The 27,990-nt window shown below is 59.6% G+C and overlaps 3 protein-coding genes across 14 annotated transcripts in view; 2 read left to right on the top strand and 1 right to left on the bottom strand.

The window, feature by feature from the left end:
* The window catches only part of DPP9 (dipeptidyl peptidase 9), a 40,797-nt gene extending 31,500 nt beyond the window's left edge, over positions 1-9,297 (top strand). For 8 of the 10 annotated variants that reach the window (XM_042977826.1, XM_042977831.1, XM_042977834.1 and 5 more), the window contains 6 exons: positions 627-772; positions 1,722-1,868; positions 2,583-2,735; positions 3,416-3,558; positions 4,851-4,962; positions 7,697-9,297. In XM_042977826.1, coding sequence (XP_042833760.1) covers positions 627-772; positions 1,722-1,868; positions 2,583-2,735; positions 3,416-3,558; positions 4,851-4,962; positions 7,697-7,789 — 794 coding nt within the window. In that variant the 3' untranslated portion in view covers positions 7,790-9,297. Of the gene's footprint in view, positions 1-626; positions 773-1,721; positions 1,869-2,582; positions 2,736-2,858; positions 2,994-3,415; positions 3,559-4,850; positions 4,963-7,696 lie in introns of those variants that run through there. The other 2 variants (XM_042977833.1, XM_042977832.1) reach the window with 2 other exon arrangements.
* LOC102957255 lies at positions 1,759-13,473 on the bottom strand. Of its 2 annotated transcripts, none has more exons than XM_042977844.1 (3): positions 13,400-13,473; positions 11,334-11,560; positions 1,759-1,853 (listed from the first exon to the last, which is right to left on the bottom strand). In XM_042977844.1, the coding sequence occupies exons 1-3, from the start codon at positions 13,424-13,426 to the stop codon at positions 1,826-1,828; spliced, it is 282 nt and encodes a 93-aa protein (XP_042833778.1). In that variant the 5' UTR covers positions 13,427-13,473; the 3' UTR covers positions 1,759-1,825. The 2 variants fall into 2 exon arrangements, with proteins under 2 accessions (XP_042833778.1, XP_007075210.2); XM_007075148.3 differs by lacking the exon at positions 1,759-1,853 and adding an exon at positions 9,866-10,744.
* Positions 13,281-25,653, top strand: MYDGF (myeloid derived growth factor). 2 transcript variants are annotated; one of them, XM_007075204.2, is made up of 6 exons: positions 13,287-13,866; positions 15,187-15,237; positions 20,799-20,860; positions 22,325-22,406; positions 23,653-23,725; positions 25,163-25,653. In XM_007075204.2, the coding sequence occupies exons 1-6, from the start codon at positions 13,330-13,332 to the stop codon at positions 25,240-25,242; spliced, it is 885 nt and encodes a 294-aa protein (XP_007075266.2). In that variant the 5' UTR covers positions 13,287-13,329; the 3' UTR covers positions 25,243-25,653. The 2 variants fall into 2 exon arrangements, with proteins under 2 accessions (XP_042833773.1, XP_007075266.2); XM_042977839.1 differs by lacking the exon at positions 15,187-15,237 and having other exon boundaries at positions 13,281-13,866.
* The last annotated feature ends 2,337 nt before the right edge of the window (positions 25,654-27,990 follow it).

The raw sequence follows: 27,990 nt of genomic DNA, 5'->3' as shown, positions 1-27,990 counted from the left end.
CATGTCCCGAAACTCCCGATCTTGCCATGTTTGTAGACCGTCTCTATGAGAAGTCGGCGCGCCGTGGCCTGGGGGCCAGGTCTGGCTGCTCCCGGTCCCTTAGGTACCACGTTAGGGCCGCAACAGCACAGCTGTGTAGTTAAGACACGGAGACGAGAATACTTACCAGCTGACCCTTTACACGGAGCAGTTGCCAGCCCCCAACCTACCTTACAGTTGACTCGTTTTTCTTTTTAAATCGCCTTCCTCTATCTGCCACCTAAATAAACTTGCGAGATAAGCTTCAAAGATTTTGCCTCACTGTCATGATTGGAAAACCAGTGTTGCTTTGCAAAACCAAAGGTGAAAGTCAGAGAAGCAGACGATTAAAACTGGCTGCTACTCAGATCCCAGGGGTGGCGTTGACACCCCCACAGGAGGTCAGAGGAGCGGGTGTCAGGGGGCTGTACCCCGGGCACACTGCCAGGACCAGAGTCCCCCCGGGCCCTCGGATTGTGATTTAAACTGTCAGGAATCACAGAAGGCGCCCTCTGCAGCTGAGGGCCGGCCGGCGGAGCGTGGGGTTCGGCCAGAGTGCTTCGCGGGCGCCCCCGGCCCGAGAAGCCACAGCCGCTGTGTCTCTGCAGGCTGCCCCCCGGATTACGTGCCCCCCGAAATCTTCCATTTCCACACGCGGTCGGACGTGCGGCTCTACGGCATGATCTACAAGCCACACGCCGTGCAGCCAGGAAAGAAGCACCCCACTGTCCTCTTTGTGTATGGAGGCCCCCAGGTGGGTGCCGGCCCTGCTCCCCACACCCCCCCGTCCTTCGCGCCGGGACCCGGGCACCAGCCAGGCCAAAGAAGGGTTAGCGCACGGAGGCCCCGTCCCCAGTGACTGCACGGGATCCTCGGGTCTCTGTCCACCCCACCCTCCCGTGCAGCCCCCTTCCCCTTTCGCCTGCTGATGTTCCCTTGTCCCTCTGGGAAACCCCGCTAACACCCATGTGTCCTTCTGGCCCACCTGCCCAGCAGTGACCCCCTCTCGCCCCTGGTCGCCAGCTTGGGGACAGAGGTGGCCCTGGGCCCAGTTCTCCAGCAAGGAGACAAGACAGGCCCAGGTGGCCGGGTTGGAATTGGGGTCCATCTAAGACAGCAGTTCTCACCCGGGGGTGTTCCGTCCCCCAGGGGATACTTGGCGATGGCTAGGGACATTTGTAGTCATCACAGCTGGGGGTGGGGGCCTGGGTCAGTCAACACCCTGCGGCCCCTGACATGGCCCCCCATGACGGAGACCGATAAGGCTCCGGACGTCAGTAGGGCCAAAATGAGGAACTGGATGAAGTCAAGTGACTCAGGGAACACAGCTGTCTGGCGCGACAGCTCTCGTCTATTTTCTTAGAGGTGACTGCGGGGTAGAAAGAGGGCAGACTGTGGCTCAAGAAATCAGGGAGTCATTCCAGGGAAGGCCAGCGGGAGAGGCCCTGGCCGAGGAGGGAGCCTGAGCGGGGCTTTCCCTTCTGTTTTCCTGAGCACGGGCTTGGGGCAGAGTGGGCCCGTCTGACCCGCTCCCCCGTGGCTAGAACCCTTCCGGGGCAGTGAAGTGTCGATGAGGCTGTGAGACCCCCCGGCCCCGGCCCACCGGCCTCTGGCCCACCCGGCCCCTCCCGCTTGGTGTCACGCACTGGGTGCCTCTCCACTCGTCCGGAGCTCCATGGCCCCTCCTCGCCTTCCCCTCGCAGGTGCAGCTGGTAAACAACTCCTTCAAAGGCATCAAGTATTTGCGGCTCAACACGCTGGCATCCCTGGGCTACGCCGTGGTCGTGATCGATGGCAGGGGCTCGTGTCAGCGGGGGCTTCGGTTCGAAGGAGCCCTGAAAAACCAAATGGTAACATGTCTTCACGGTCTCTCCGGGCCTTTCTGCGTGGTGAGGGGAGCCCTGGGGTGTGGGGGCGGCCCCGGAGCCCCTCCCTGAGGGCAGGCCCGGCTGGGATGCCAGGAATAAGCAGGGCAACCTTTCGGAGCCAAGGAAGATGTGCGCTTTGGTGCTCCCCTTTGAGCGGCACCCCACGGGAGACAGGTATGCGCCCGTCCCACCTGGTGCCTGAGGCCCGGGTGAGCCAGACACCTCAGCATAGGCCCCGTCGGCAGGACGTCCCAAGGGCTGGGCCAGCCGGGGGCTGGTGGCTATGGAAGCGGTTCTGATGGTGATGGCGGTGGCGGTGATGGTGATGGAGATGATGAAGGTGATGTTCACCGAGCCCTTAGCAGGTGGCAGCCTCTGAGTGCAGGACACTCGGCGTCCCGTTTCCTCTTTGTGCCCACTGTGAAAGGGGCCCCATCGTGCCGACATCCTGTTTTAGGGATTAGGAGACAGAGGCCCAGAGAACGCACGTGACTTTCTCGGAGCCAGCCAGGAAGAGGCAGGGCAGGGCTGGCGCCGGGCCCGTCTGGCCGCCACCCCGGAGAGCAGGCTCGAACAGGGTCTGGAGACAGGGGCAGCTTCCAGAGACCCGTTTCTGGTCCACAAGGGACGGAGGCGGGACGGCAGGGTGCACGTGCGGAAGGAGTCCTCTGAGAGGTGCCCGGCCTCATCCCTCAGGGCCAGGTGGAGATCGAGGACCAGGTCGAGGGCTTGCAGTTCGTGGCCGAGAAGTACGGCTTCGTCGACCTGAGCCGGGTTGCCATCCACGGGTGGTCGTACGGAGGCTTCCTCTCGCTCATGGGGCTGATCCATAAGCCCCAAGTGTTCAAGGTGGGTCCCGCACCGTCCCCCCCCGCCCCCGTTCGCTGGCACCCTCCCGTGCCCCTCGGAACCCGCCCCCCCCGGAGAGGCATCTCGGCAGGGGCCTTGCCACGTGGCTGTTTCTCCCCGCAGCAGCCCCGTGGGGCCGAGCCCCCCTCCTCATTGCCCGCCACTGCTGACCCCAGGATGGCATCCGGCTGCACAAAACCCCACCGGCAGCTCTCTGTGGGAGGCTGAGCCCGGGACCCCGGCCTCGGATGGGCAGAGGTGGGGCATGGTGTGAAGAGCGTCGGGGGAGGGGCCCCCAGGCCGGCGGCGCTGACAGGGCACCGCGGGGCGGCGATGAGGAGGAGGAGGAGGCAGGAAGGCGGTGGGACCGGGGAGGGGCCGATCCCGGCCTGAACGTACTCGTTCCGCTCACCCGCCCTCCCTCGACGGCGCTCGATCCACGATCCACGGGGGCGCACGGTCTGAGGGCCCCCCCCCGCCAGCCCCCCCGTGCATGCCCGTTCCTCACGTCCTGCGGGGGAGGCCCCGGGACAGCCGGCAGGCGAGCGAGGGCTCCCGAGACCTGACCTGTGCGTGTGTGTGTGTCTCTCCTCTCCTCTCCTCTCTCTCTCTTCTCTCCCTCTCCCTCCCCCCGCCCCTCTCTGTCTCTCCAACCCCACTCTGTCCACTGTGGCCCTCAGGTGGCCATCGCGGGCGCCCCGGTCACAGTCTGGATGGCCTACGACACCGGCTACACTGAGCGCTACATGGACGTCCCGGAGAACAACCAGCTCGGCTACGAGGCGGGATCTGTGGCTCTGCACGTGGAGAAGCTGCCCAATGAGTAAGGCCCCGCCCGCTCCCGCCTTCTGGGTCACCAAGGGCCCCCCCCACCCCACTTTCTCTCCCACCACCCCTCCCCGGCCCCTGCCGTTTCTGTGTCCGGGAGGCCGCCCCAGGCCGCTCCTCCACGAAGCTGGGTGTCCACGGTGCCTCCCGCATTGGCGCCTCCCGCCCCCTTGAGGGCCTCCCTGCTTGCTGCCTACCGAGGCAGGTGGGCACCCGGGTGCTCTTGGAGGGAGGAGGCCTCGGCCCTACCCTCAGAACGATGGAAAGAAGGCCCTAGAGTCCCACTGCCTTGCACACGCGGGCCTCCCTCCCTCCCCAAGCACGTGTCCCGCTGTGGGGCCATCGGTCGGTCTTGAACCTGATCGGTCTCTGTTCTGTGGGACTTGACGTGCGGTGGTTCAGGACACAAGTCCACGTGGTTGTAACATCCGGGTCCGTGGGACCGGCTTAGACGCACCGAGTCACGCTTTGCTAGTGGCCTTTCTCTGAAGGAAGGAACTGTGTCGCCACCTTCTGGCGTGGCTCTGTCTGGCGAACGGCTGCCCTGGGCCCACGCCTTAGTGCCGGGCACTCCAAGCAGGCTGACCCCACCGGGCCCCCTGTCCCGGTGAGGCTGCTCTCCTCGGTCTGGAGTGTGGTCCGGGCTCCCTGGGGACAGCCAAGCTGGAACCCCAGTGCTCTGGGCCTGTGCCACCCAGTACGGAAGCCGGGAGCCGTATGTGGCCCCTGAATTTAAGCTCGCGTTTGTGCACAGCCACCAAACGAATAACTCCATCGAGGCAGATTGGTGGTTGTGGGAGGCCCGGGTTGGGGCGGCGGGGAGGGGAGGGCCTTTGCCAGAACTGGATGCAGGTGGCAGTCACACAACGCTGGGAATGCGCCAAATGCCCCTAAATCGTTCAGTTTAAAATGAGGTATTTTTAGGTTAGTTTTAAAAATCCACTTAAACAAGCCAACAAACTACTGTTCCTTGGCCACTCTTGCCACATTTTAAGTGCTCGGGAGCCACATGTGGTGATAACTGTGATAACCGCATTCGGTAGGGCAGGTCTAGAACATTCCATCGTCCCACAGCGCCGTGGGGCAGCACTGCTCTAAAAACTTCCCCGTAGCTCAGGGCATCCCACACGGAGAGCCCACACACCCGCGCCCCTCCTTGCCTGGAAGGAGGCGAGGGAGTCTCCAGACCCACCTGTGCCCCCGGTGCTCTCGCGCTCTCCTGGCCGCCCCTGGGGCCGAGTGTGTGAAGAGGGTCCCACCAGACCCTCACTCAGCCTTGTCTTCCAGGCCCAACCGCCTGCTGATCCTGCACGGCTTCCTGGATGAGAACGTGCACTTTTTCCACACAAACTTCCTCGTCTCCCAGCTGATCCGGGCCGGAAAACCTTACCAGCTCCAGGTGGGTGGCCCCTCCCCCCAAATGGCCTCCTCCAACCTTCCCCAGGCCCCGTGTCCCCCCCCCCGCGTCCATTCAGCAATCACTACTGATCACTGATGGTGCCGGGGGCCCCGCTGCCCTCCGTGCCGGGCACGCCGAGGGGACAGGCCAGACCCACCCCAGCCCAGCCTGGTGGAGAGAGGCCGGTGTTCTGAGAATCCTCGCTCACACGCCATTTTATCTGGAACCGAGAAACGGTACAGGGTGCTGAAAGCATCTGTGTGTGACTGGGCTCAGAGAAGCGCTCCCCCAGGAGGGGACACTTGAGGGTGCTAGAGAGTAGGGATGGGATTCAGCCTGGGGGGGGCAGTGGGGGCGGTGGGCAGACACCAGGCTCAGGACACTGTCAGAGACAGCAGCGCAGGGGCAAAAGACCGGGGTGGACGGAGGGAGCAGGAGAGGCGTTGGGGCCAAGGCGGGGCAGAGGGCGGCCCCTCTGGCGTGGGGTGGGGTTTGGGGCAGCAGGCTTCCCCGGCTTATAAGGGGCGGGGGGTTGGAGGTGAGGGGCGGGGCTTCAGTGGTGGAGGCGGGGCCTCGGCTGGATTTTGATCAAAGGGTGAGGAGAGGTGTCAGCCAGCTTCCGGAGTGACCAGCCTCTGGCTGCCTTGTGGACAGGGGCCCATGGGAACCAGAGGGACGTGAGCCATAGCCCGTTGTCCCAGCAGGAAAGGGGCCGGCTGAGCGAGTGGGAGGCCTGGTAGACTCAGGAGGAGTTGGGGAGGTGAGAGGGACAGATTTTATCACAGGCTGCCACCCCCAGATGCCTCCACGCGCCCTGTCCTCGGGGAGTGCCGTGTTGCCAGTTCAACAGATGGGGAAACTGAGGGCCACAGGGCAGTGGGGACGGGCCATAGGGACCTGTGGCTGGGCATGCCTTTCCAGACAGGGCCGGAGGGTAGGCAGGGCTCACTCTTGGGAGGCCCCCCCAGCCGCACACACGCCTCACAAACAGACCAGAGGCAGCTGCACATCAGGGTGAGGCAGGGCCAGGATGAAACCTCAACTGTCTTTTTTTTTTTTTTTTGAGAGAGAGAGAGTGAACACACACGTACACACAAGCAGGGAAGGGATGGGGGAGAGAGAGAATCTCAAGCAGGCTTCACCGTCAGCGAGGAACCCGGTGCGGGGCTTGATCTCACGACTGTAAAATCATGACCCAAGTGGAAATCAAAGGTGGACGCTTAACTGACTGAGCCGCCCAGGTGCCCCCTCACACATCCTTTTTGAGCGTGAGACCCTGAGCCGGGTGGCTGGGATGGCTTCCGTGTGTGGCCGTAGGTGAGGCTTTGAGGGCCAAATGGGTTCCCTCGGGAGAGCGTTGAGCACCCGGGTGGGCCCGTAGTCCTGTACCCCTGCCTCCCGGGGAGAAGCTGGAGGCGAGCTGAGACACTCCACTGGGGATGGGAGCCTGGCAGCTTGTGAAGGAGGTGGGACGCACCCCCCTTTTGTTTCACAGTTGGCTGGGAGCCTGGTGGCCCCAGGCCCTCCTTGTTCACACATCGCACTTGTCCCAGGCCAGGCCCGGGGCACAGCGGGGAATGCACAGACCCCTCTCCCTGCCCTCAGCCAAGAGGAGGAAGAAGTGACCAGGCAGCCAGGACCCAGGCTGGTGTGAAGGGTCTGTCACAGGCAGTGCTGGTGCCCAAAGTGTGGAAGGAGTGAGGCCTGGGAGGACGTAGGGGCAACGGGACTGGGGAGGCAGGTCTTGATGTCAGGCTGGCAGGTCCTTGCGGAGCTCTGAGCTGGGGACAGTGTGATCAGAGTCGGGCTTCATCGAGGGATGGATTAAAGAAGGCAAGGGAGGAGGAGGGGAGACCCCTGGGCACTTGGACATATTCTAGGGTAGTGAGCTGGGCCAGTGGCCATGGGCCTGGAGAGGAAAGAACAGTTCACAAACCTGCCTTGCCGGCAGGAAGAGGTGAAGAATGGGCCCCCGGCCCTGATACCAGCCAGCCCTGTCCCACTTGAGACCAGGGTTGGGTACTTTGGGAGAGTCTGGAGCAGGTTTCAAAGCTGTCCCGTGAATCCCCATGGTCTGAGGCCTGTTCGAGTGCCAGGGCCCTCATTTCGTGGTCGGAAGCAAGGCCCGAAGGCCTGTCACCGTCCACCCTAGGGCCTGGATGTCAGCTCCACCAGGTCTCAAGGACCGGGTGATTCCTTAGGTGTGGTCCTTGGCACCAACATGTCACTGCCCCCCTGTGGGGATAATGCCCCCTCGGGTGGTAAGACAAAGCCTGGGGCGGGACGCCTGTCCTGGGGGCCTCGGCACGTGCAGTCCTAATGTGGCCTTCCGGTGAAGTCGAAGTGGCCCCAGTGGACAGCAGCAAGTGTCCCTGAGACCTGCTGCAGCGCCCCTCTGTGTCCCCAGGTTTGGGGGGCAGCTCCTAGGCGGGTGGAGCCTGGAGCTTGGCGAGCCCTTGAAAGGACCTGCAAAGAAAGGCCCGAGTTCTTCATCCGGTTCATTTTGGGGGTGGGGCTGCCGTCAGAGAGCTCGGCAGGGGCCCAGGGTTGCACAGCACGAGGGTGGCGGACGGGGATTGGAACCCAGGTCCGTGAGCCCAGCGTACCTGCTCTTTCCTCTCCACGACCCCCCAGGAGCCCAGGGCGGGAGCGGGGAACACAGGATGCCGGGGTGGGTCAGCACCTGGGGCAGAGTCCCTCCGTGCCACCAGCCCCGCCTTCTCTGTTCCCCCAGATCTACCCCAACGAGAGACATAGCATCCGCTGCCCCGAGTCCGGCGAGCACTATGAAGTCACGCTGCTGCACTTTCTACAGGAGTACCTCTGAGCCCCGCGCCCTGGGGCCTGCACATTCAGAGCACAAGTGGCTTCGCCGCCGCCGCCGCCGCCGCCCCCGCAGGGGGAGCCGGCGGGAGGGGCCGAGTGGCCCCCGAAGGCCCCTCCGCTCGGCGCCTCCTCCCGCCGCCCCCGCCGGCCAGCCCCGCCCCGGGGCCTCCGCCTTCGCCGCCCCCGCGCCTTTTATCATTGTTTTAATGCTCCTGGCTGTTTTGCCTGCTGCTTCTCGGTGGCTTGGACGGCGAGATGAGGCCCGCGCCCCAGAGGCGCGTCCTCAGGCCATCCCCTCCTCCCCACGCTGCCCGGGAGCCCCGACTCCGCCGGGCACGGGGCGGGGGGGTGTGGAGGGGAGCGAAGACCCTGGGGGGACCGGGCCTCCGTCGCGGGGCCTCCCCACGCGGTCCCCGGCCCCGCCCCGCAGCGCGCCGGCCGCCACCGAAGCATGCGACTGCCTTGCCCTCCAGCCCCGCCCACTTCATGTCGCGTTCTGTTGTTGGGGGGGCGCTTCTGACGACTATTTAAGAGACCGAGCAGAGCAGAGGGTGCCTAAACCGGGGATGGGGTCCGCCGCCAGCCCCGTCCTCTCCCGGCCCGGAGCGGGGAGCCTCCTGCCCGGCTCTGAAGCGCGCGCAGACCGGGGGGCTCCGGGCTTGGGACGGAGCCGTCCCCGCCTCAGGGTTCGCCTTCCCCCTCCCCTCCCCTCCCCTCCCCGCCAAGACTCCTGCCGGGGGCGGGCGAAAAGGAAAACAAAAGAAGCAAAAAAACAAAACAAAAACCACACACACGAACGAAAACCCCCACCGGAAACGAACCACCTCTACATATTATGGAAAGAAAATATTTTTGTCGATTCTTATTCTTTTATAATTATGCGTGTAAGAAGTAGACTCATTAAACAATTCCGGACGGAAGCGCTGCCACCTGCCTAAGGTTCCTTCCCAGCCGCGGGGCCGCCGACGGCTGGGCCTCTGCCTGGGCCTCTGCCTGGGCGGGTCCCGGGAGGCGACCGAGCCGCGAGCTGCCCGGGCTGGAGGGTGCCCCGCCCCCATCAGGCTGGTCCCGTCGAGGACGGCCCCGGGGTCCTGATGCAGCCACCGCAAGTCGCCTAGGGACCCAGCCCAGGATGTCACGGCCGGCCTGCTCCAGCCCACAGGCTTCCTCAGGGCCACAGCGTAAGCCAAGGCGCAAGTCCTCCTGGCGGCCACTCTGCCCTGGCTGCCTCCACTTCCTTTGGTGCCTGTGTCTGTCCAGAGGCTTGACTCCGTGGTTGGGGCGTCGGGAAATGCCGACCAAGGAGGGCAGGCCGCTCCCCTCTCACGTCCGACCCAGCAGCCCTGACCCAGGGAGACCGGAGACTGCCTGAGCAGGTGGCACTCTGGTACATGAGTTCCTAACAGCAGGACGACCTCTCCTTGCGCCTTCACCCTCTCCATACTTTGGGAAGCTCCGCTTTTATTTTTAATGGCTTAAGAAATATAATAAAACTTGAGTGCAAAAGCATATATAGAGGAAACATGCCTTCGCTCCAGACAGGGAATCACATCCCAGTCTCTATTTTTCAATATCTGTATTCTATTCCTGCTTATGAATGTGCCATAATCTATTTTGCCAGGCACCTATCAAGGAGATAACAGGTTATTCGGGGCTTTTTGAATCCGCATAAATCAGGGGTCAACAGACTTCCTCTGTAAAAGGCCAGAGAGTAAATATATTCGGCTTTGCAGGCCAGACCGGTACAACCACTCTGCTCTCCTGGCCCCAAAGCAGCCACAGACAATATGTAAATGTGTGCGTTTGGCTGCGTGCCAATAAAACCTTCTTTACAAAACCAGGCAGCTGACCAGATTTAACCCCCAGGCTGTGGTTGGCCAGCCCCCAGTGTAAGTGATAACTGCTCACAGTCTTGTACACATTTTGGGCATATGTTTGAGTTTATAGGGGTAACTTCCTAGAACTACCCAAAGGCATATTCGATGTTAGTTTCACCGAGCATTGCCGAATTGCCTTCCAAAGAGAACACCTCAATGTAAACTTTTCCAACAAGGATGAAGTACGCCTGTGTCTCCATTTCTTCACCAGTACCACCTGTGATCAATTATTTTTTTTATCTTTGCCAGTGAGGTGTGGCATCTCACTGTAATTATACCTGCGGCAACATTTTCATGTTTTAAGATACTTGTTTACCAGTGACCATTTGTCCACCTTTCTTTTGATCTGTTGGCCTCAACGATTTGTGGACACTCTTTATATATGAAGGAAATCAGTCCCTTGTCATCCATGTTGCAAACTGAACCGTGTTGTCGATCTCCATGTGTTTTGCAGATAGGAAGCTCAGCCAGTGAATGTTTTAAAAAATCAGTCTTGGGAATAAGTAGTCTTTCACTTAAAGTCAAGGAGGGGACTGGTCACAAGTCACAGAATGACAGAACCGGTGGGAAAGGACACTGGGCGGGCTCCAGGAGCCTTGACAGCTGGAAACCTGCATTTGTCTCAAAGCAGGAACTCCTCGTCGGAAACTCCTACCCCTGCCTCCCACAGTCAGTACTCAAGACTGTCGTGAGACAGCATCCATTGGCCAAACTCCAGTCACATTCCTACCCTGACAGTGAAGCCCGGAAGTGTCAGTGGGGTGCCAACAGGAAGGAAGGATGGGTGAAGGGCAACTACAAGAGGACAAGTGTCCGCTGGCCGAAAGTCTCGGTCGCGGAGGTGGCAGGGAGAGGCATCTGTTTCTTCCAGGCTGATACGTGGGCCACTCTCCTCCACCACTGGCGGGGGATCCGTCAGCGGGAGGGTGCCCGGTACTGTCTGAGGTTGCCTGTGCCCGGGCTGGCTTGCTTTCCTGCTGGAAAAGTTCCTGTCTTCCCTAACTGGTGGGAACCCACACGTGATGGACACAAAAGCCCGTGTCCTGCTGGCTGGAGCTCTTTCCCGGTTTGTCATTTGCCTAACAGGTTTGTCGCGTTTCAACACAAACAGAAAACAAAGACACACAAGAATTTTAACTCTGGACACACAGGAAGTTGTGAAAATAGTACAGAGAATCCCAGGTGCCCTCCATCCAGCTCACATCTTACCTAACCCTCGGCCATTGTCAAAATCAGGAAACTGACAGGAGTGCAGTGCAATTAACTAGACTCTATTCCTGATTTGGATTTTATCAGCTTTTACATGTGCTGGCTGGTGAGAGCGTGTATGTGTGTGTGTCTTTTCCTTTCTGTCGCCCGCATGGATTCCTGTAACCAACACCCCAATCATAATACTAAACTGTTTGTTCTCCAGAAAGGAGCTCCTCCGTGCATCCCTGTTATGTCCACACCCACCCCATTTATGGTGTCCTGAGCAGAGAGAGGGATGTCCACTGACATTTGTGTCATCAAATGGTGTCCTTAAGGACTGCCAGAGTTCATGTCATGATTAAAAAGCAGGATCTCTGGAATGATGTTTATTTTTTCTTTCAATCTCTCCAGTATGTGTTTTGTTGTTGTTGTTGTTGTTTTTAGGCAAAAAGGAAAAACACGCACACGCCAACCTACCTCTCTTCGGTAGGAGACTCAAACAGCACACAGTTGAAGTATCTTGCTAGCAACGGCACATGGCCGCTAACTGAATCCTTCACAGTGAGGGGCCGAAGGTCAAACACAGCAGGGGAGGTAACGGGGAAGACATCAACGGAACCGGAACGTGCTCTGTGAAACACAGCAAGACTGTGATCATCTGGTTTCTGGAGCCGATTTCCTTTTAAGGGGTCCAGAGCAGGCAACTGCAAGGAGAAAGAGATTTCTTCAAGCAAACAGGTATCCCAAGTCAGGCCAGGCTGCCCATTCCCTGAAAATGGCCTTCACCCTCTTGAGGCCCCGAAAGTTTGCACTCGAGCTCAGCTTAGGGGCAACCTGTGAGATTTTCTTTCTGGATTCTGTTCTCTCAAGTCAGGAAGGACCAGGGAAACAAGTTTAATCCTGGACCCTCTGGCCCTCACCATTGTGGTGCTTCCTCGGAAACTCAAGCCATGTGTGACCAAAAAAATTGGAGGGGAAAGCTACAATTCAGAGTCCTTGTAAAAAATGTCACCTGCATGTTGTTCTCAGTTAATTATCCTGACAACCCCATGAGAGAGGGACTGTTTGCTTTTTAGTTTATTCTGAAATAACGTTAGGCTGACAAAAAAGTTGCAGAAACAGTACCGAGTTCCTAGATGCCCTCCACCCAGCTTCCCCTCATGTGAACATCTTAGGTAACCATGGTTCCATCAGGAAATGAGCATCAATACAATCCTGTTACCTAATGTGTAGAGGCCATTTCTCTGGTCCAGGATTGTTATGCACGAACCGGTCCCTCCCAAATTCCTAGGGTGAAAGCTGAGGTGGGCCTCCGGGAGGAGGTTAGGTCAAGAGGGTGGAGCCCCCGGGATGGGATGAGCGCCCCCACAAGAGACGCCCCAGAGAGCGCCCTGCCCCTTGCGCCCTGGGAGGACCGAGGACCCGGAGAATATGAGCACTGAGCTGCCTCCGAAGCAGGAGGTGGGCCTCACCTGACGCCAAATCTACCGTTGCCTTGCTCTTGAACTTCCGGCCTCCAGAACCCTGAGAGATAAGCATGTGTTTCTTTATAGGCCGCCAGATTGCGGTGTGTTTGTTAGAACAGACTGAACTAAGACAAGGAGCCAATCCAGGAGCCCGCATCGTGTTTTGTTGTCCTGGTCTCCCCATCCTGTGATGGTTCCTCAGCCTTTTTTTCTTTTTTTTTTAGGAGTACTGCCCAGTTACCTTGTGGAATGGCCCTCAGCTCCGCATTCTGTCTGACATTTGCTTATAATTAGATTGAAGTCATGCATGTGGGGCAGGAAGGCTAGAGGCGCCACTGAAAATGCCCTTCTCGGTTCACCCTGTGAGCGGCTCCGCGTTGCGGCCTCATTGGCGCCCTTAACTTAGATCACTGGGCTAAAGACGTGTCTTCGTTGTAAAATTACTATTTTTCCCTTTATAACGAATAACTATCTTGGGGGAAAGTACTTTGAGGCCACAGAAATAACCTGTTTCTCATCTTTTCCCCCACTAATTGTTAGATCTCTTAACCTTAAAAAATAAAACTGACAGTTATTTTACCACTAAAAACAGGAATGGCAGAGCACTGCAACCTGGGACAGGCAAACTAAGGACGGCAAAACCATTGGGAAAGCTGCAGAACAAGGGAGAGGGATATTATCTTACAGAAGAAAGAGGAACTTGCAAGGGCCTCTTCTAAACAAAAAGTCCGCTGCCCTACCTGCCAGGTGTGGTGGCTTCTCATTGGCTGGGCTGTGGCTGCCTCTCATTGGCTGGGCTGTGGCTGCCTCTCATTGGCTGCGCTGTGGCTGCCTCTCATTGGCTGCGCTGTTGTGGGGCAAGGGAAAAACTTCCTCTTGCTGGGCCTGCGCAGTAGTGGCTAACACACTGTGGACTTGCGAGGCGCTGGACTTCCTGTTGGGCCTGCAATTGACCAGAAGTCCTACGGTGCAGAGCTTTCCCTGCCGGCCTCCCCATTCCATTCTAAATGAGGTTTCCCGTTATTGAACTTCAGATCCACCCAGGGATCTTGGCTGCAACAATTACAAGGTATTTACCCAATGGCCATCGTCCATTTCCCTCATTCCGTCTACATGCACGAACTGGGAGAGCTGTAGGGTCAGTCGCAAGGCTGGGCATGGAGGCAGAAAGGCAGTCTATGGCCACTCCCCCCCGGAGACGCCCCCCCTGGAAGCCTAAGCCCCGCCCCAACATGGCGGCCAGAGCCAGGGAAGGGGCGGGGCGCGCCTGGTCACGTGCCCGCGCCGCCGCCGACGTGGCCTCCAGAGGTCGCCCCACGTGTCCCTTGCCGCGTCCCGTCGCCACCCTGCCCTGCGGATCCGATCCCAACATGGCGGCGCCCAGCAAAAGGAGGAACGGCGAAGGCGCGAGCTGGTGGGCTGCGTTGCTCCTGGCGGCTGTGGCGTTGAGGCCGGGGGAGGCGGTGTCCGAGCCCACGACGGTGGCGTTCGACGTGCGACCTGGCGGCGTCGTGCACTCTTTCTCCCAGAACGTGGGCCCGGGGGTACGTATCGCCGCCGCCCCGGGGGCTTGAGCGGTGGCGCCGGTGGGGGCGGGTCCTGAGAAGGGGGCCTGGACCGTCAGGGGCGGGGCCTGGCTTGGGAAGGGACTCTGGGGGTGCGGTCATCCCGGAGATAGGGCTGAATTTACGCGGAGCGGGACTTCCTGGGGTCTGGCGACTTGGAGGGGGTGGGTCACTAGCCTCGGTCCCTGTTTCCTCTCGCGTGCCTCGCGTGGGCAAGCAGCCCTAACTCCCAGACCGGCCGAGTCCCCGGCCATTGGAGGGCAGAGCCGGCCCAGAAGTGGGGGGAGAGGAGGCCGGGGGGTTCTTCACCTCCAGGCCCTGCAGAGGGTCAGCCTCGCTGCGGCTCTGACTGCGGAGGAGGTGGACAGACGTTGCCCCTTCTCCATTGCACCAGGAGAAGGATGTCCTTCAACCCTTTCACCGAGGTGGGAGGCCAGGCCCTCCTTAGCCGTCAGTCAGCAAGGCTGGGGCTAGCCCAGCGCTGCCCCTAGCTCCTTGGAGAAGCCCTTCCCCTCCCATCTTCATTTTCCCTGTCTGTTACAGGTGTCACTAGCTGCGACATACTACTTCCTCATAGCCAGATGTCGCCCCAAGTGCTTTATTTGCTAGGACCGTTTCACAGATGAGGAAAACAGACTCAGCAAAGTTTTCACTTGTCTGAGGCCCACAGCAGAGCAGAGAAGGGCCTCCTGGTGCCCCTGCTTCCAGAGTCCCCAGATGGGTGGGTGCTTGGGGGGTGGGGGACTTCCCCCTTCCCGTTCTCCCTCCCCCAGAAGCCACGTGGGCTGTTTGTCCTGACTTAGGAGCTCACTAGCAGGGAGACAGGCAGGGGAGTTCTAGGTCTGTAGACACTGGGAGGCCCTGTGGGGCTGGCCTCCAGGCACATCAGCCAAGCATCGGGCTCTACCTCCTTTCCTTAGTGCAGATGTTCAAAAGCCGGATGTTATTTATTTTTTTAATTTTATTTATTAGTATTATTTTGTTCGGAATTAGTATTTTTTAAATGCTTATTTACTTTTGAGAGAGCGTGAGTTGGGGGGGAGGGGCAGAGAGAGAGAGAGAGAGAGAGAGAGAGGAGGACAGGGGATCCACAACGGGCTCTGCGCTGGCAGGAGCAAGCCCAACGCGGGGCTCGAACTCACAAACTGCGAGATCATGACCCAAGCTAAAGTAGGACGCTCAACCGACTGAGCCACCCACGTGCCCCAAGAGCCAGATCTTCTGGATTTTGGATCTCGGAAGGACACCCGCCGTAAGCGCTTCCTAACAAACTTTTTTCCGTCTTCAATTTGTCTCCAGGACAAATATACATGCACGTTCACCTACGCTTCTCAAGGAGGGACCAACGAGGTGAGTTGTTCCCAATTCCACGTAGTTTTGTATGGCGGCATCCGTTGTCGTGGAGAAATGCTCTCCAGGGAACAATAGAGCTGGGTCACACCCACATTAACTCACACTCGTGGAACTGTTCTTGCGTCACCCATAAAAGAACATACTCCAGTTCACTAACGATGGCAGGTTTCCCCCTATAATGCCACACAGTGAACAAAAGTCTGGATGCGAAGAGGCACGTGAGGTGCGGCTCTGTCCCCGGGAGCCTCTGTCAGGGGCGTTTTGTTTGCCTTCCGTGATGCATGACCAATCATGATAAATTTAGCAGCTTAAAACAACCCCCATTTACTGTCTCCCGGTTCTGATAAGGTTAGAAGCCGTGGTCAGCGCGGCCGGGCGCTTCATAAAGCCAAAATCAAGGCGGCAGCCGGCCAGCTCTCATCTCCAGCCTCCTCCGAGTTGTCGGCGGAACCCAGTTCCTCGCCACGTACGACTGAGGTCCCCATTTCGTGGTGGCGGTTTTCTCCGGCGGCCGGTGGCCGGAGAGGAAATAAGATTCGAAACATAAGAAGGATGTGATTCACCCTTGCTGGCTGGGGGGGGGCGGGGAGCGCGAGGCAAGGAGCGCAGATGGCCTCTGGGAGCGGATGGCAACTCCTGGCTGGCGGCCGGGCGTCAGTCTTCCAGCCGCAGGAACTGAGCTCTGCCCCAAGCACGTTGGCAAGAGTTGGAAGGGGAGAGTCCAAGCCTCAGGTGGGAGTGCATTTCGCTGACACCTTGCGTCCGGTCTTGGGAGACGCGGAGTAGGGCCCACCATACCCGGCTTGCGTCGGGGACCGAGAGCTGCTTAGGGGGCAGTGAACTTGGGGACACACAAGGGTAGTGAGCTGAACGGTGCTCCCCCAGAAGCCACGGTCGCTTCCTAATCCCTGGAACCTGTGACTTTAACCTTACTTACGTATTTATTTTCATTGGTTTTTTTAACGTGTATTTTACTTTTGAAAGATGGACAGAGACAGAATGTGAGCAGGGGAGGGGCGGAGGGAGAGGGAGGCACAGGATCCGAAGCAGGCTCCAGGCTCCGAGCCGTCAGCACCCAGCCCGACGCGGGGCACGAACCCACGAACGGTGAGATCATGGCCTGAGCCAAAGTCGGACGCTTAACCGACTGAGCCACCCAGGCGCCCCTAACCTTATTTAGAAGAAAAAAATATATATCTGCAGGCGTAAGTTAAGGACTGTGCAACGAGGAGATCGTGCTGGGTTATCCCAGTGGACGCTGAATCCAATGACAATAACTCTTACAAGAGACACTCCGGGGAGATTTGATAGAAGAGGAGAAGACACTCAGAGGAAAAGGCCAAGTAAAGACAGGGGCAGAGATGGAGGGACGCGGCCACAAGCCAAGGGACACCTGGAGCCACCAGAAACCAGAAGAGGCGGGAAGGATCCTTCCCTAGAGCCTTTGAACTGTTCTTGCGTCACCCATAAAAGAACATACTCCAGGTCACTAACGATGGCAGGTTTCCCCCTATAATGCCACACAGTGAACAAAAGTCTGGATGCGAAGAGGCACGTGAGGTGCGGCTCTGTCCCCGGGAGCCTCTGTCAGGGGCATTTTGTTTGCTTTCCGTGGCAGCCTGGCGGCGACACCTTGGTTTGGACTTCTGGCCTCCAGACCTGGGAGGGAATACAGCGTGGCGGCTGTAAGGGAGGAGGTTTGTGATACTTCGTTACGGCAGCCCCAGGAAATAATGCCCGCGGCCACAGACTACGAAACAGCCAGGAACGGACGCACCAGTACAAAGAAGAGCTCCGAGAATGAGGTACTGGTTTATTCAGGAGGGAGAGCTTCAAGGGTTCGGGAAGAGGCGCAAACAGACTTTCTCAAAATCGTTAGAATTAGAAGAAAAAGGGAAGAATTCATCGTCCCTGTAAAAACCAGTAAACAGCATCTCCCTGTATCCCTGATTGTGCTTTGCTCCCAATCGACCGGACTTTGGGGAAAGCCTGCTCTCCTTCCAGAACAGTCTGTGGCATTGTGTCGCCCTACTGTGGCCGTTCATCGGGTGCCATGCGCTGTGCTGAGCCGTGCACACGTCTCATTTCTTCCTCTCCACGGCCCCAGGCGGCCATACTGTTCTGCCATGACCTAGTTTCACACACGAGGACACAGAGGCCCGGGGTCCCCCAGCTGGGAAGTGACCGAGGTCCCCAGGGCATGCACCCCTAACCACTGCTCTGTGCAGGAAACACCAGCAACTTGGAAAAGAGCGCACACGCACACACACGCACACACGCACACCCGCCACCGACGAAACTCTCAGAGCTACAGCATTGGGGGAGGGAGAGCCAAGTTCAGTCGCGCCGGCCGGGGTGACTGTAGGCTGCAGCCTTGTCTTGAAGTAGCCGTTGCGTCACAAACTGGAATTCCAGCACTGGGCTGCTTTCGTTCATCTTGGAGGAGCAGTTCGTTCATCCAGGCTCATCCTGGAGGAAACCACCTAAGAAAAGCAGGTGCGCTGTGGTGCGGACTCGTTCCAGGAGCACCCGTCTGGAACTGTGACCGAGATCACAGGTAGCCGGCTGCCAGGGCTGGTGGCGCTGTGGGAGCCCGACGGGGCGCTCGGTGGCTCCTCATCTCTCCGTGCCCGCCAGGAGGCCCGGCAGCTGGAGCGCTTGGCCGTGGCCGGTGGGGATGCAGAGTGGCCGTTTCTTACCAAGTCAAACGTACGCTTGCCCTGTAGCCCGGCACTTCCACTGCTAGGGGTCTGCCCGCTGGTAACGTGCACGACCGTCCCAGCAGCGGGATTCAGAATGGCCAACGAGGGAAACAGCCCGAGTGTCCTAACCCTAACCCTAACCCTAACCCGCGGACAGCAGCGAGGAGGCGCCCACACCCGCTGCCCCGTGACGGACCCTGAACACACGCCGCCCAGGGAAAGCACCAGACACGAGAGGCCCCAGAGTATATGATTCGACTTATGTGAAACGTCCAGAACAGGCAACGTGCGCGCGCGGGGGAGGGGTGACTGCCGAGGGAGATGGGGTTCTTTTCCGGGGAGGCGGAATGTTCCGGAACTAGGTCGTGGTGATGGGATGCACACCTGGGAACGTGCTAGAAAACACAGACTTGTTTGCTTTAGAAAAGCGAAAGGTCCGGTACGGAAATATTGCCCAACGAAGCCACTGAACAAGTGACCTGTGGTCGCCCGCAGCAGCGTGGGTGAGCGTCCGGGGCCGCGTGCTGAGTGGAAACGTGTATACACAAGACCTGCCTACTGCCTGATTCCTCTCGGAGGACGGTTTTGTAAAGGCCCAGCTCTGAGACGGGAGACGAGGTCTGCGGTTACCAGGATTTCGCGGGGAGGGGTTAAATGCAGAGGGAAGGGGCCGGGGAATTCGGGGAGACAGAATGGGTCTGTACCTTGATGGGGTGGGGGGACACACAACTGGAGGCGTTGGGCTCTGTCGTGTCCCATCTGTCGTGTGTGTCCTAATAAAAAGTGCTAGCAGCTGCCACTTAGGCGTCCTCTGTCACACCCAGCCACTTCTGTGCCCGGTTCCCCTAGCTGCACAGACAAGGTCCCAGGGGCCCAGGCTGTCCCAGAACACACACTCACGGGCGTCTGATGCCAGAGCCGGAGCCTTACCAGCTGCCCACCGTGCCAGCCACGAGACCACAGTCAAGTTCATGTAACCACAAGGTCACTCACAGTTGACCCTGCTGCTTAGAAGCTCTTGGTTTTAAATTGGGTTGGCGTTCATTTTTTCAAACCATGTTTAAATGTTTGCCTCGGGGCGCCTGGGTGGCTCAGTTGGTTAAGTGTCCGACTTCAGCTCAGGTCACGATCTCGCGTCCGTGAGTTCGAGCCCCGCGTCAGGCTCTGGGCTGATGGCTCGGAGTCTGGAGCCTGCTTCCGATTCTGTGTCTCCCTCTCTCTCTCTGGCCCTCCCCCGTTCATGCTCTGTCTCTCTCTGTCTCAAAAATAAATAAACATTAAAAAAATAATAATAATAAATGTTTGCCTCATTTTCAAGAACCTTTTCAGAGCCGTGGCAAACCTCTGTCTCACAGCATAAAACCATTTCCAGGTGCTCAGAGGCCTTGGGGCTATGGACAGGTGCTTTTAAAAGTTTTTTTCAGTTTTTAATTAATTTTAGACAGAGTGAGGGCATGATCAGGGGAAGGGCACAGTGGGAGAGGAAGAGAGGGAGAGGGAGAGAGGGAGAACCTTAAGCAGGCTGCATGTTCAGTGCGGAACCCAGTGCGGGGCTCAATCCCACAACCCTGGGATCTTGACCTGAACCTAAATCAAGAGTCAGGCGCGCAACCGACCGAGCCACCCGGGCGCCCCTGGACAGGTGCTAATTTTAAACAGGGAGGAAAAAAAGTCTGAGTCTGCGGGTATGGCCTGCAGCCGTCCCGCCAGAATAATCGGTCCCCACCTCCACGCTGCAGGCAAGCGGCATCTAGATGACCATTTACTCCCATTATAATTAACCTAAACACGGCCTTGCTCTCCTTAATGAAGACGCTCTAACTTTAAATCAGGAATGCCAGTACTCGGTGTCTATTATTAGTCCCGGGAGGGGACTGTAAACTCGCATTTTACTAGCAAAATACACAGATGCCGCAGGCAGCCCAGAACCGGCCGTGGTTGTCTGTTTCCATTCGCCGGGTTTTCAGAGGCCATGAAATCTAGAAGAAACTGGTAGCGGTGTATTTGGGAATCACAACGTTTTTGATTTAAAAGAAAATTTTTTTTAGCGTTTATTTTTGAGAGACAGAGACAGAAGAGGGGCAGAGAGAGAGGGAGACACAGAATCCGAAGGAGGCGGCAGGCTCTGTGCTGACCGCGGGGCTCGAACTCACGGACCTCGAGATCGAGACCTGAGCCAAAGTCGGCCGCTCAACCGACGGAGCCACCCAGGCGCCCCTTTAATTGGATTTCTAGAAAGCTAACACCTCCACGTCACTGAAAAAGAAAAACACATAAAAAAGCTTTCTGGTGCCTTCCATTGTCCAGGCCCCACCCACGTCCTCCGTGTAACCATGAGTATCACAGTCTTGGCATTTGCGCTGAGGACGTTATGGTCATTCAACGAGCATGAATATACTCTGTTGCCTTTTAGTTTTCTTGATAGGCTTTATTTTTCAGGGAAGTTTGAGATTCACAGCCAAAGTGGGCAGAAGGCACAGATTTTGATAACCACCCCCCCCCCCCCAGGTCCCCCATCCACGGCCTCCCCTGTCAATGACGGCCGCCACCAGAGGGGACATCTGTTAGAGTCGCCGAACCCGCCCTCCCGCGTCATTGTGAGTCCCGGCCCGTAGCGGACACTGGGGTTCACGCTTGGTCCCGCTCCTGTGGGTTTGGACGAACGTGTGAGGGCACGTCCCCACCGTTATGGCCTCACCGCCCCTGAGCCAGGCTCCAGCCGGCTGGCCCAGGGAAGGTTCGCTCACTTTGCAGAACCAGAGCTGAACCTGAAACCCACAGAGTGTGCCGTGAGCAGTGAGGCCGTGAGCAGGGAGGCCGCAGGCCCGGGGCCGACCTGTATCTTTCTCTCCCCAGAAGTGGCAGATGAGTCTGGGGACCAGCAAAGACCACCAGCACTTCACCTGCACCATCTGGAGGTAAGTCAGGGGTCCCGGGGTGGCGCCTCGCTGAGTCTGCTGTGGGTGCTCGCCTGGGGTGCTGGGAAGACAGGGTCCTACACCCCAGAGGGCGCACAGGCTGGGGGCAGACGTCACACAGGTACAGATCGGAGAGGGGGTGTGCCACTGTGCGGGGGGTCGGTGGGGCAGGGAGGGCGCCCCAGGCAAGCGCACTGACACTGAGGCCAAGAGGGGAGGGGGGAGGAAAGCAGCCCCAGGGGAGGGGTGGGGAGGGGTGGGGCTCCCCCCCCATCGTTACCCTCAGTCCCCCGCCCAGGCTTTGCAGTCCCGGAGCGCCACGAGCGAGCCACTGCCCAAGAAGGGACAGGAACGGGGGTGCTCAGCCCAGTGGGGGGTAGGGTGCTGGGGCTGTGTCCCATCATGTCCCTGCTCCCCTGGACCCTGTGGCCTGGAACCGACTTCTCAAGCACTGGTTGTGGGTCTGGCACAGTGCCGGCCCTTTGGGGGAGACACGGAAGTCCGGGCCGGGGTGCCCCCCTCAGGGGGCTGGGGTGAGCACAGGGGGACAGATCCACAGACAGGAGATACTTGGGTTGTGGCAGCAACAGCCATGAAAAGACATGGGGTGTTTTAATTCGCTCATAGGCGCCACCTCACAGTCCCCTGCCTGGTGCTTTACAGACAGCAGGTGCCTGCCAGCAGAGTCGGGGATCTTCTCCCCCACGCTCTGCACTGGCTCCTGTTGGCAACGGGCAGAGGCCCCAGGGGCCAGGAGCCCAGCGTCCTAGTCAGGCCCTGCCGAGAGGAGACCCGTCCGCAGCCCCCTGGCCTCAGAAGCGTCCCCGGGGCAAGGGGCCCCGGGGCGTCCGTCTGTCTGCAGATCACCGCCCGGCACCAGGGCGTGTGAGCACCAGCCCTCTAGGTGCCCAAGGACCTGCTGGCCGCAGGGCCACCCGCTCAGCAAGAGGTCACGCCTACCTGGGCTGGCCTCCCGGTTCCGGACACTGACCGATCAGGCCCTGGCAGCCACCAGGGCTTAGAGAATCTGGGAGGCCCCCTGGACCCCCCCCCCCCACCTACCCTCCTGGTGCGCCCCCAGGGGGGCTCTTCACACGGCACGCGCTGCCGGCCCCTCTCAGCCCCTCGCTGCTCTGGCCGCGCTGACCTTGTGGTCCTTCGCATGCCCCCATTTGCACCCTCCCCGGGACCTTTGCCCTCCGCCCAGGGCAGCTGTCTCCCTCCCCTGCCTAGTTAACTCCTGTACTTCTCACCGCCGGGGATGTTGCCATTTCTTGGTCCCCAGCACAATGCCTGGAAATGCCTTTGGCCTCTGATGACAAAGCATTCAGTGAATGAACATAAGGCTTCCCATCCTAGCACAGCTGGGGCCCAGAAGGAGAAACAGACCTGTCAGGAAATGAGCCGGACGAATGTTCTAGCAAAGAGGAAAGGCTGACCCTCTTGCCTGCCCCTCTTTCTCAGGCCCCAGGGCAAGTCCTACCTGTACTTCACGCAGTTCAAGGCGGAGGTGCGGGGCGCGGAGATCGAGTACGGCATGGCCTACGTGAGTACAGGCCGCGCGTGCGGGGGTGGCTGCCGCGGTTCGTGCCATCGCAGACTGCTCCTTTCAGACCACCGGCAGGGGTGGGGAGGCGGGTGGAGTGAGGAGACAGACCTCAAGCCCCCAGGGGGAGATTCTGTAACCCGGGAGGACACGGGATGCCTCGCAGACTCTGGACCCGGACGTGTCAGGGAGACGGCACTGGGCCCGGAGACCCCTAGAGACCCGCTGGGCGGGGCAGGACACCTGGCCTCCCTCTCCTACCACCTGCCAGTCTCTGGCCAGTGCCCCGCTGCTGGCCAGGCCAACAGGAAGCCAGAGGGGAGGGGCCCACTCTCAAAGTCCTGGATGCTCAGCCCTGGGGACAGGGGCAGGGAGGGCAAGGGCAGCAGAGCACAGGCGGTGGGGGAGGGCCCCACGTGCCTCGGCTCCCGTGACCTGCCGTTCATGGCCCGGGCAGCCCCTTCTGCCACGCTCCTGAGCCCCGCTGCCCCCGCCAGGGGCCGGCCACACTGCGGAGCCCCTCCCCTGGTCCCCCCTTCTGCATTTGGGTCAGAAACAGTTGGAAAACCACTTTATTGGTCCAAGAAGCGGAACCAGGAGGGACAGGCATGAAGAGATCTGTTGCCAGGAACTGGCAAGGCCCTTGCAAAGCCTGCAGGCCAGGCCGGCTCGCGGGGGGGCGGGGGGCGGGGGGCGGCTGGCACTGTAGGGACTTCTGCAGGGACCTCGGTCCTGCTCTGAAGGCCCACCCGGGGTCGTTGAGGATAATCTCCTTTTCTTAAAGTCGGCTCCCGATGGACTTTGATCACACCGACACAATACCTTCCCACTCTCGAGGGCCTGATTGCAGAACTGGGGCAGACAGACACGCCGCTGATCGAATTGCTCTCTGGGGTCCTGTCTTGCTTTAAAACCCATGTTTAGCTGACTTGAGACACAAGTCTGACGTTTAAAAATTACAGTCGAGAGGCTGCTGTGTTTGCGTCCTTTCCATACGTTAACTGAAGGGAAAAAATGAAGGAAATAACCTTCCTCCGAGGATTTGCAGCAAAGGTGTGACGTTTTAAGCCGGTTGACAATCTCTTAAGTGGATTAACCACCGGCTCCTCTGGATTTTCTTTCGTGCTTAGAAAAGCGTCAGGCGCCCCTTTGGTAAAAGCAGGTGGCTTTAGCCTGTGCTGCTCTGGGAAGCAGACCGGATCGTGTTCTTTCCTGATTAGAAAAGCTTCCACGGGTTCTTTTTCAGTCCAAAGCTGCGTTTGAAAGAGAAAGCGACGTCCCCCTGAAAAACGAGGAATTTGAAGTGACCAAAACAGCAGGTATGAAAGGATGATTGTTGGGGGCCCCTGGGTGGGGCGCAGTCGGTTAAGCGAGCGGCTCTCGGTTCCGGCCCAGGGCATGATCTCCCGCTTTGTGGGTGTGAGCCCCTTGTGGAGCTCTGCGTGGACAGCGAGGGGTCTGCTTGGGATTCTGTCTCTCTTTGCCTCTCCCCCACCTGCTCCCTCTCTCTCAAAATAAATAAGTTTTTAAAAAACACTTAAATAAAAAAAAAAAAAAAAACAAGGGATGTTTGGTGCAGATAGGCCCCAGGTACACAGGCAGAGAAGATGGGGGGGGGCAGGGCGCCCCCATCGGAGGGAGGGGAGGCTACCCCTCAGCGCCCCAGCTTATAGCCCAGCGTCTGCGGACTGTTGCCCGAAAGGGCCACTAGTTATTTTCGGCTTCGTGGGGCAGACAGCCTCTGAGAGGGCAAAGGCGATCCGTGAGGCGCCACAGGTCACTGAGTAGGCGTGGCTGCGTTCTAATAAAACTTTATTGTATGAACACGGAAGCGTGAACTGCCTATCCCTAAAATACCATTTTCCTGTCGGTTCTTGTTAAAGTTGTTTAAAATGTAGAAGCCGCCCTGAGCTCATGGCGCAGGCCACGCTTGGCCAGTCAGTCCCTGCTAGAGAACGGAGGGCGCGAGAGTCTGCTCGGAGCCCTGTGGCCCTTGGGGACACTCGGGGTCGCTCCACAGCAAGGGGTCCTGTGACACCCGCACGGCCTGGCCGTCCCGGGCTCTGTGACGAGGAAGAGTTCCTGTGCTTTTCACGCAGAAGGTGTCCGCGAGGCATCGAGGTTGCTGCCTGCCCCGTGTGTCACGGGGAGGCGGGGTTACCTCTGAGGTCGGGGAGCCCCTGGTGTCCTGAGCCGTGTTGGGCTCTGCGGGGCGGGTGCTGGGCAGGAGGAGGGGTGGGAAGCTCCACAGCCGGGGCTCCGGGGAGGGCGAGCGGTTAGGACGATGGACACGGGAGTGGGGCCATGTGGCGGGGAGCCCTGAGGGTCCTGAGGGACAGCAAAGATAAGGTGAAGGACCCCCGTGATTGTGGGAGTCACCAGGCATAGGGATGGAGGAGGGCGGTGCGGTGAGCGGCGGTTTGGGGCATGAGGGGCCTTGGGTCTGGAAGGAGCCCTGTCCTACCTGCAGGTCCTTGGAGGTGTGGGACTGTAGCGGTCAAGGACAAAGGAGGTGGGGTTGCCAGTGCAAACGGGAGGTGATGCAGCTCGGCCACCATCCATTTTTACAGGACGACCTCGGCTCTTCCCACGCTGAGCTTTCCGGGGGCTTCTGCTGCCCTCAGGACAGCCTCCCCTGTGTCCCTCACCCAGCAGACTTCAGGCCTGGCCTTTCCGTGTCGGGTCCACTGTGGGGACGGCGCCCGGGCCTGGCCCAGGGCCCGGAGCGTCTCACCCCAACGCTTCTTCTCTTGCAGTGTCCCACCGGCCCGGGGCGTTCAAGGCCGAGCTGTCCAAGCTGGTGATTGTGGCCAAGGCATCCCGCAGTGAGCTGTGACCGGGAGCCCCCGGCAAGGGTGGCTCTTCCCCATCCCCGCCGAGGGAGCTGGGCCCTGGGAGAGCTGGCGCGTTACTGGTCTTCTGGGGTGGGGGGGACGACTGTCGGTCGACGTCCTCTGAGCGTGGAGCACGGGTGTGGGACCCACTGCCCGTCTCTCTTACCGAAAGAGGCACTGACTGAGGCACTCGGTGGGGGACTCCCAGGGGGACTCCGGCTTTTCTGAAACCAGTGCGCGCCTCCCTGTGGATCCGGCCAGGCTCCAGGTCCCTCCCTGGAAGAGCGATCCTGCCGCCCTGCCTCCAAGCCTGCCGCTTTCTTGCAGTTTCCCTGGGGGACCTTCTTCCAGACTACCTGGGAGGAAATGAAGTGTTCTTTCGTATTTAAATAAATAAGACGATCGAAGAGCTACCACCCAGACCTGGCGACCGGCAGTAGGGGCTGCCTGTCTGGGCGCTCGGGGCTGGGGGCCCAGGGACGGGGCAGGGCCCGGGTGCCGGCACGCCCCTGCCTTGCCGGAGACCTGCGTCGGTCCGGGCACCTGCCCTCTCCGCGTTGCCCGCAGAAGCGCCGGGCCCACGGGGGCCGAGGGCTCCAGGGTGGTTGGCTCAGCTAATCTCCTGGATGGCGGCATGGCGACTTAAAACACGAGTGGGGACAAACACCCACAGGCAAACATAAATAAAACCCCCAAGTGTCCCAGCCACTCAGGAGGGCCCTGGTCCTCCCAGCGGTGGGCCTGGGAGTGTGACCCCCAGCTTGCCCGTCAGCCTGCCCTCTCACCGTGTCCTCTCGTGAGCACACGAGGGGAAGAGAAACCGCGAAACTCTGGGCTTTGGTCCGCCGGGCTGTGAATCGGATCCTTGCTAACGAGACGCACCTCGTGGGCTGGCCTCCCTCGTGCCGACCTGAGCAACGGGGCGCTGCGGTGACCCCAGTTGCCAGAGAAGAGGCGGCTGTTGGGGCTCCCGCCCAAGAGCGCACACCTACAGGAGGTGGGGTAGGCCCGCCACCCCGTCTACACCCGCGGCGGGCACCCGTGTCAGGAGCAATTTCAGAGCTCGGTGTGGGCGCGTGAACAACGGCTGTTTCCAGAACAAATGACAAAGGGGAACTTCGGGGGGCCCACTTGACCCGAGAATGGATGGGCTTTGAGGTCTGGTAAGCACAGGGACCTGTGGGTGTCACAGGGACCCCGGTGAGGGCCGGGAGCCTCTGCCACTCCTGGCTGTGAGGCTCGATGGACTGAAAAACCAAGTGAATCTCAACAGGCCCCCGGAGGTGGATGGCTGTCCGGGGCCTCCTGCAGAAACAAGGCAGCCGGAAACCGGCAGAAGGGACGCGGCCCCCGGGGCCGCTGAGGGTCACGTGGGCTGGACGCCGGCAGGAGGGACGGATGCTTCCACGGTCGGCCCGGAACCACCGAGCACGTCTGAATCCCTGGGCGTCCTCAAGGACGCAGAGCCCCGGGACGCGGCAGGACATCTGGACACAAACTGGTTCCTCCTCGCCCCCGCCAGCCACGTGGGGGCATCCCCTTGTAGCTTTCGGGCAAACCCGCAAAGGACGCCACGCTGGCCCCGGGGGCTGTGGTCGTGATGAGGGGCCGAACCCGACCGAGCCATACAGGCCAAGCTGTGCGGGCCCGCTGGTCTGTCCCGGCGCCCGCTGGAGCGGAAAGGGAACCCGTCAGCGAGGCCCACGGGTGGGTGACGTTGCACGCAAGCTCGACTTGAAAGGCAAAAGCCCCGAGCCCCGGGAGGACAGGAGAAAGCGGTCAGCCCCAGTGATTCAGTCGCCAGTTGCACATAATGCCGACCGAAGATGGGTGCTTTTATTTAGAGAGCCGTGTCGTGCTCTTTGGTTTTTCTAAAGTAAATCTCAGATTTATGGAAAGAGTCAAGGCAGGCTGGACAGCCCAGCAGGGCACAAGTACGAAGCGTTACGCACGTTGGTTGATGGAGTCCGCGTGCAAAGCTGAGGACAAAGGCTCTCATGGGGGGCTTCTCGGGTACTCAGAATGCGCGCTCCTTCTTGAACGTGAACTGTCTCCCGACGGAAGATGGGAGGACAGGTTTGCCTTCGAGGGCTGGGGCAGAGGTGGGAACAGTGGCTCTTGGGCAAGAGAACTTGGGCTTTTTCAGGGAAAAACCACAGAAAGGCCACCCTGCATCTGGGGCTGTAATGTCTTGTGGGCCGTTGCAGCAGGCCGGGGTGGGGGGAGGGTGGGCGAAAGGGCCAGGTGGGGACTGTGGCAGGCCAGGGGGGCCGCGTCCATGCGGCCTCACCAGCAGGCAGTGCAGGCTCAGGCCAAGTTTTCGAGAAAACTCCAAACCTAGATTGGTACGTGTAACTTCCTTGTTTTTAACTAATGCCAAACGTCTCGAACGATGGACGGAGTCAACCAAACCCATCTTCTGGCCTAAAAAGGCCTGCAGGCCTCCCGTGTGAAGGCTTCGCCCAACAGACCTGGCTCTGCAAAAAACGGTCACGGGACGTCATTTTCCTCCTCCCCGCGGGTGCCCACAGTAACCTTCCCGGCGCGTCAGGGGGCCGGCCTGTAGAGCGTTCTGCGGCCTGTTAAAACGCGAGTCCCCTTCCGACACACAGAAGTCACAGATTCACCCCTACACCCCACGTGCCCATCTGTGCCCCGAGGTGAGAGTGGCGCGTCTTCCGGGGCTGTCGCCAAAGCCAAAATTGGCTGAGCTTTGCTCTCGGAGGTCTTGGGAAAACACCTGCCGCCAA

This window comes from Panthera tigris, chromosome A2 (assembly GCF_018350195.1).
Source record: "Panthera tigris isolate Pti1 chromosome A2, P.tigris_Pti1_mat1.1, whole genome shotgun sequence".
NCBI lineage: Eukaryota > Metazoa > Chordata > Mammalia > Carnivora > Felidae > Panthera > Panthera tigris.
The sequence above is the reverse complement of the archived record's forward strand: the minus strand, read 5'-3'. Positions and strand labels throughout refer to the sequence as shown.

What these genes read in the sequence shown, in the direction of transcription:
- LOC102957255 (XM_007075148.3), bottom strand. Translation starts at nt 13,426, where the DNA reads ATGAGGGAAATGGACGATGGCCATTGG. An exon ending in AAATGGACGATGGCCATTGG is followed by an intron (nt 11,561 to 13,399) that starts GTAAATACCTTG and finishes TTCTCCTTGCAG; the next exon opens with TTGCCTGCTCTGGACCCCTT. An exon ending in GAGTCTCCTACCGAAGAGAG is followed by an intron (nt 10,745 to 11,333) that starts GTAGGTTGGCGT and finishes CAAACCTGTTAG; the next exon opens with GCAAATGACAAACCGGGAAA.
- MYDGF (XM_007075204.2), top strand. Translation starts at nt 13,330, where the DNA reads ATGAGGTTTCCCGTTATTGAACTTCAGATCCACCCAGGGATCTTGGCT. An exon ending in CCCAGAACGTGGGCCCGGGG is followed by an intron (nt 13,867 to 15,186) that starts GTACGTATCGCC and finishes ATTTGTCTCCAG; the next exon opens with GACAAATATACATGCACGTT. An exon ending in TCGAGTACGGCATGGCCTAC is followed by an intron (nt 22,407 to 23,652) that starts GTGAGTACAGGC and finishes GTTCTTTTTCAG; the next exon opens with TCCAAAGCTGCGTTTGAAAG.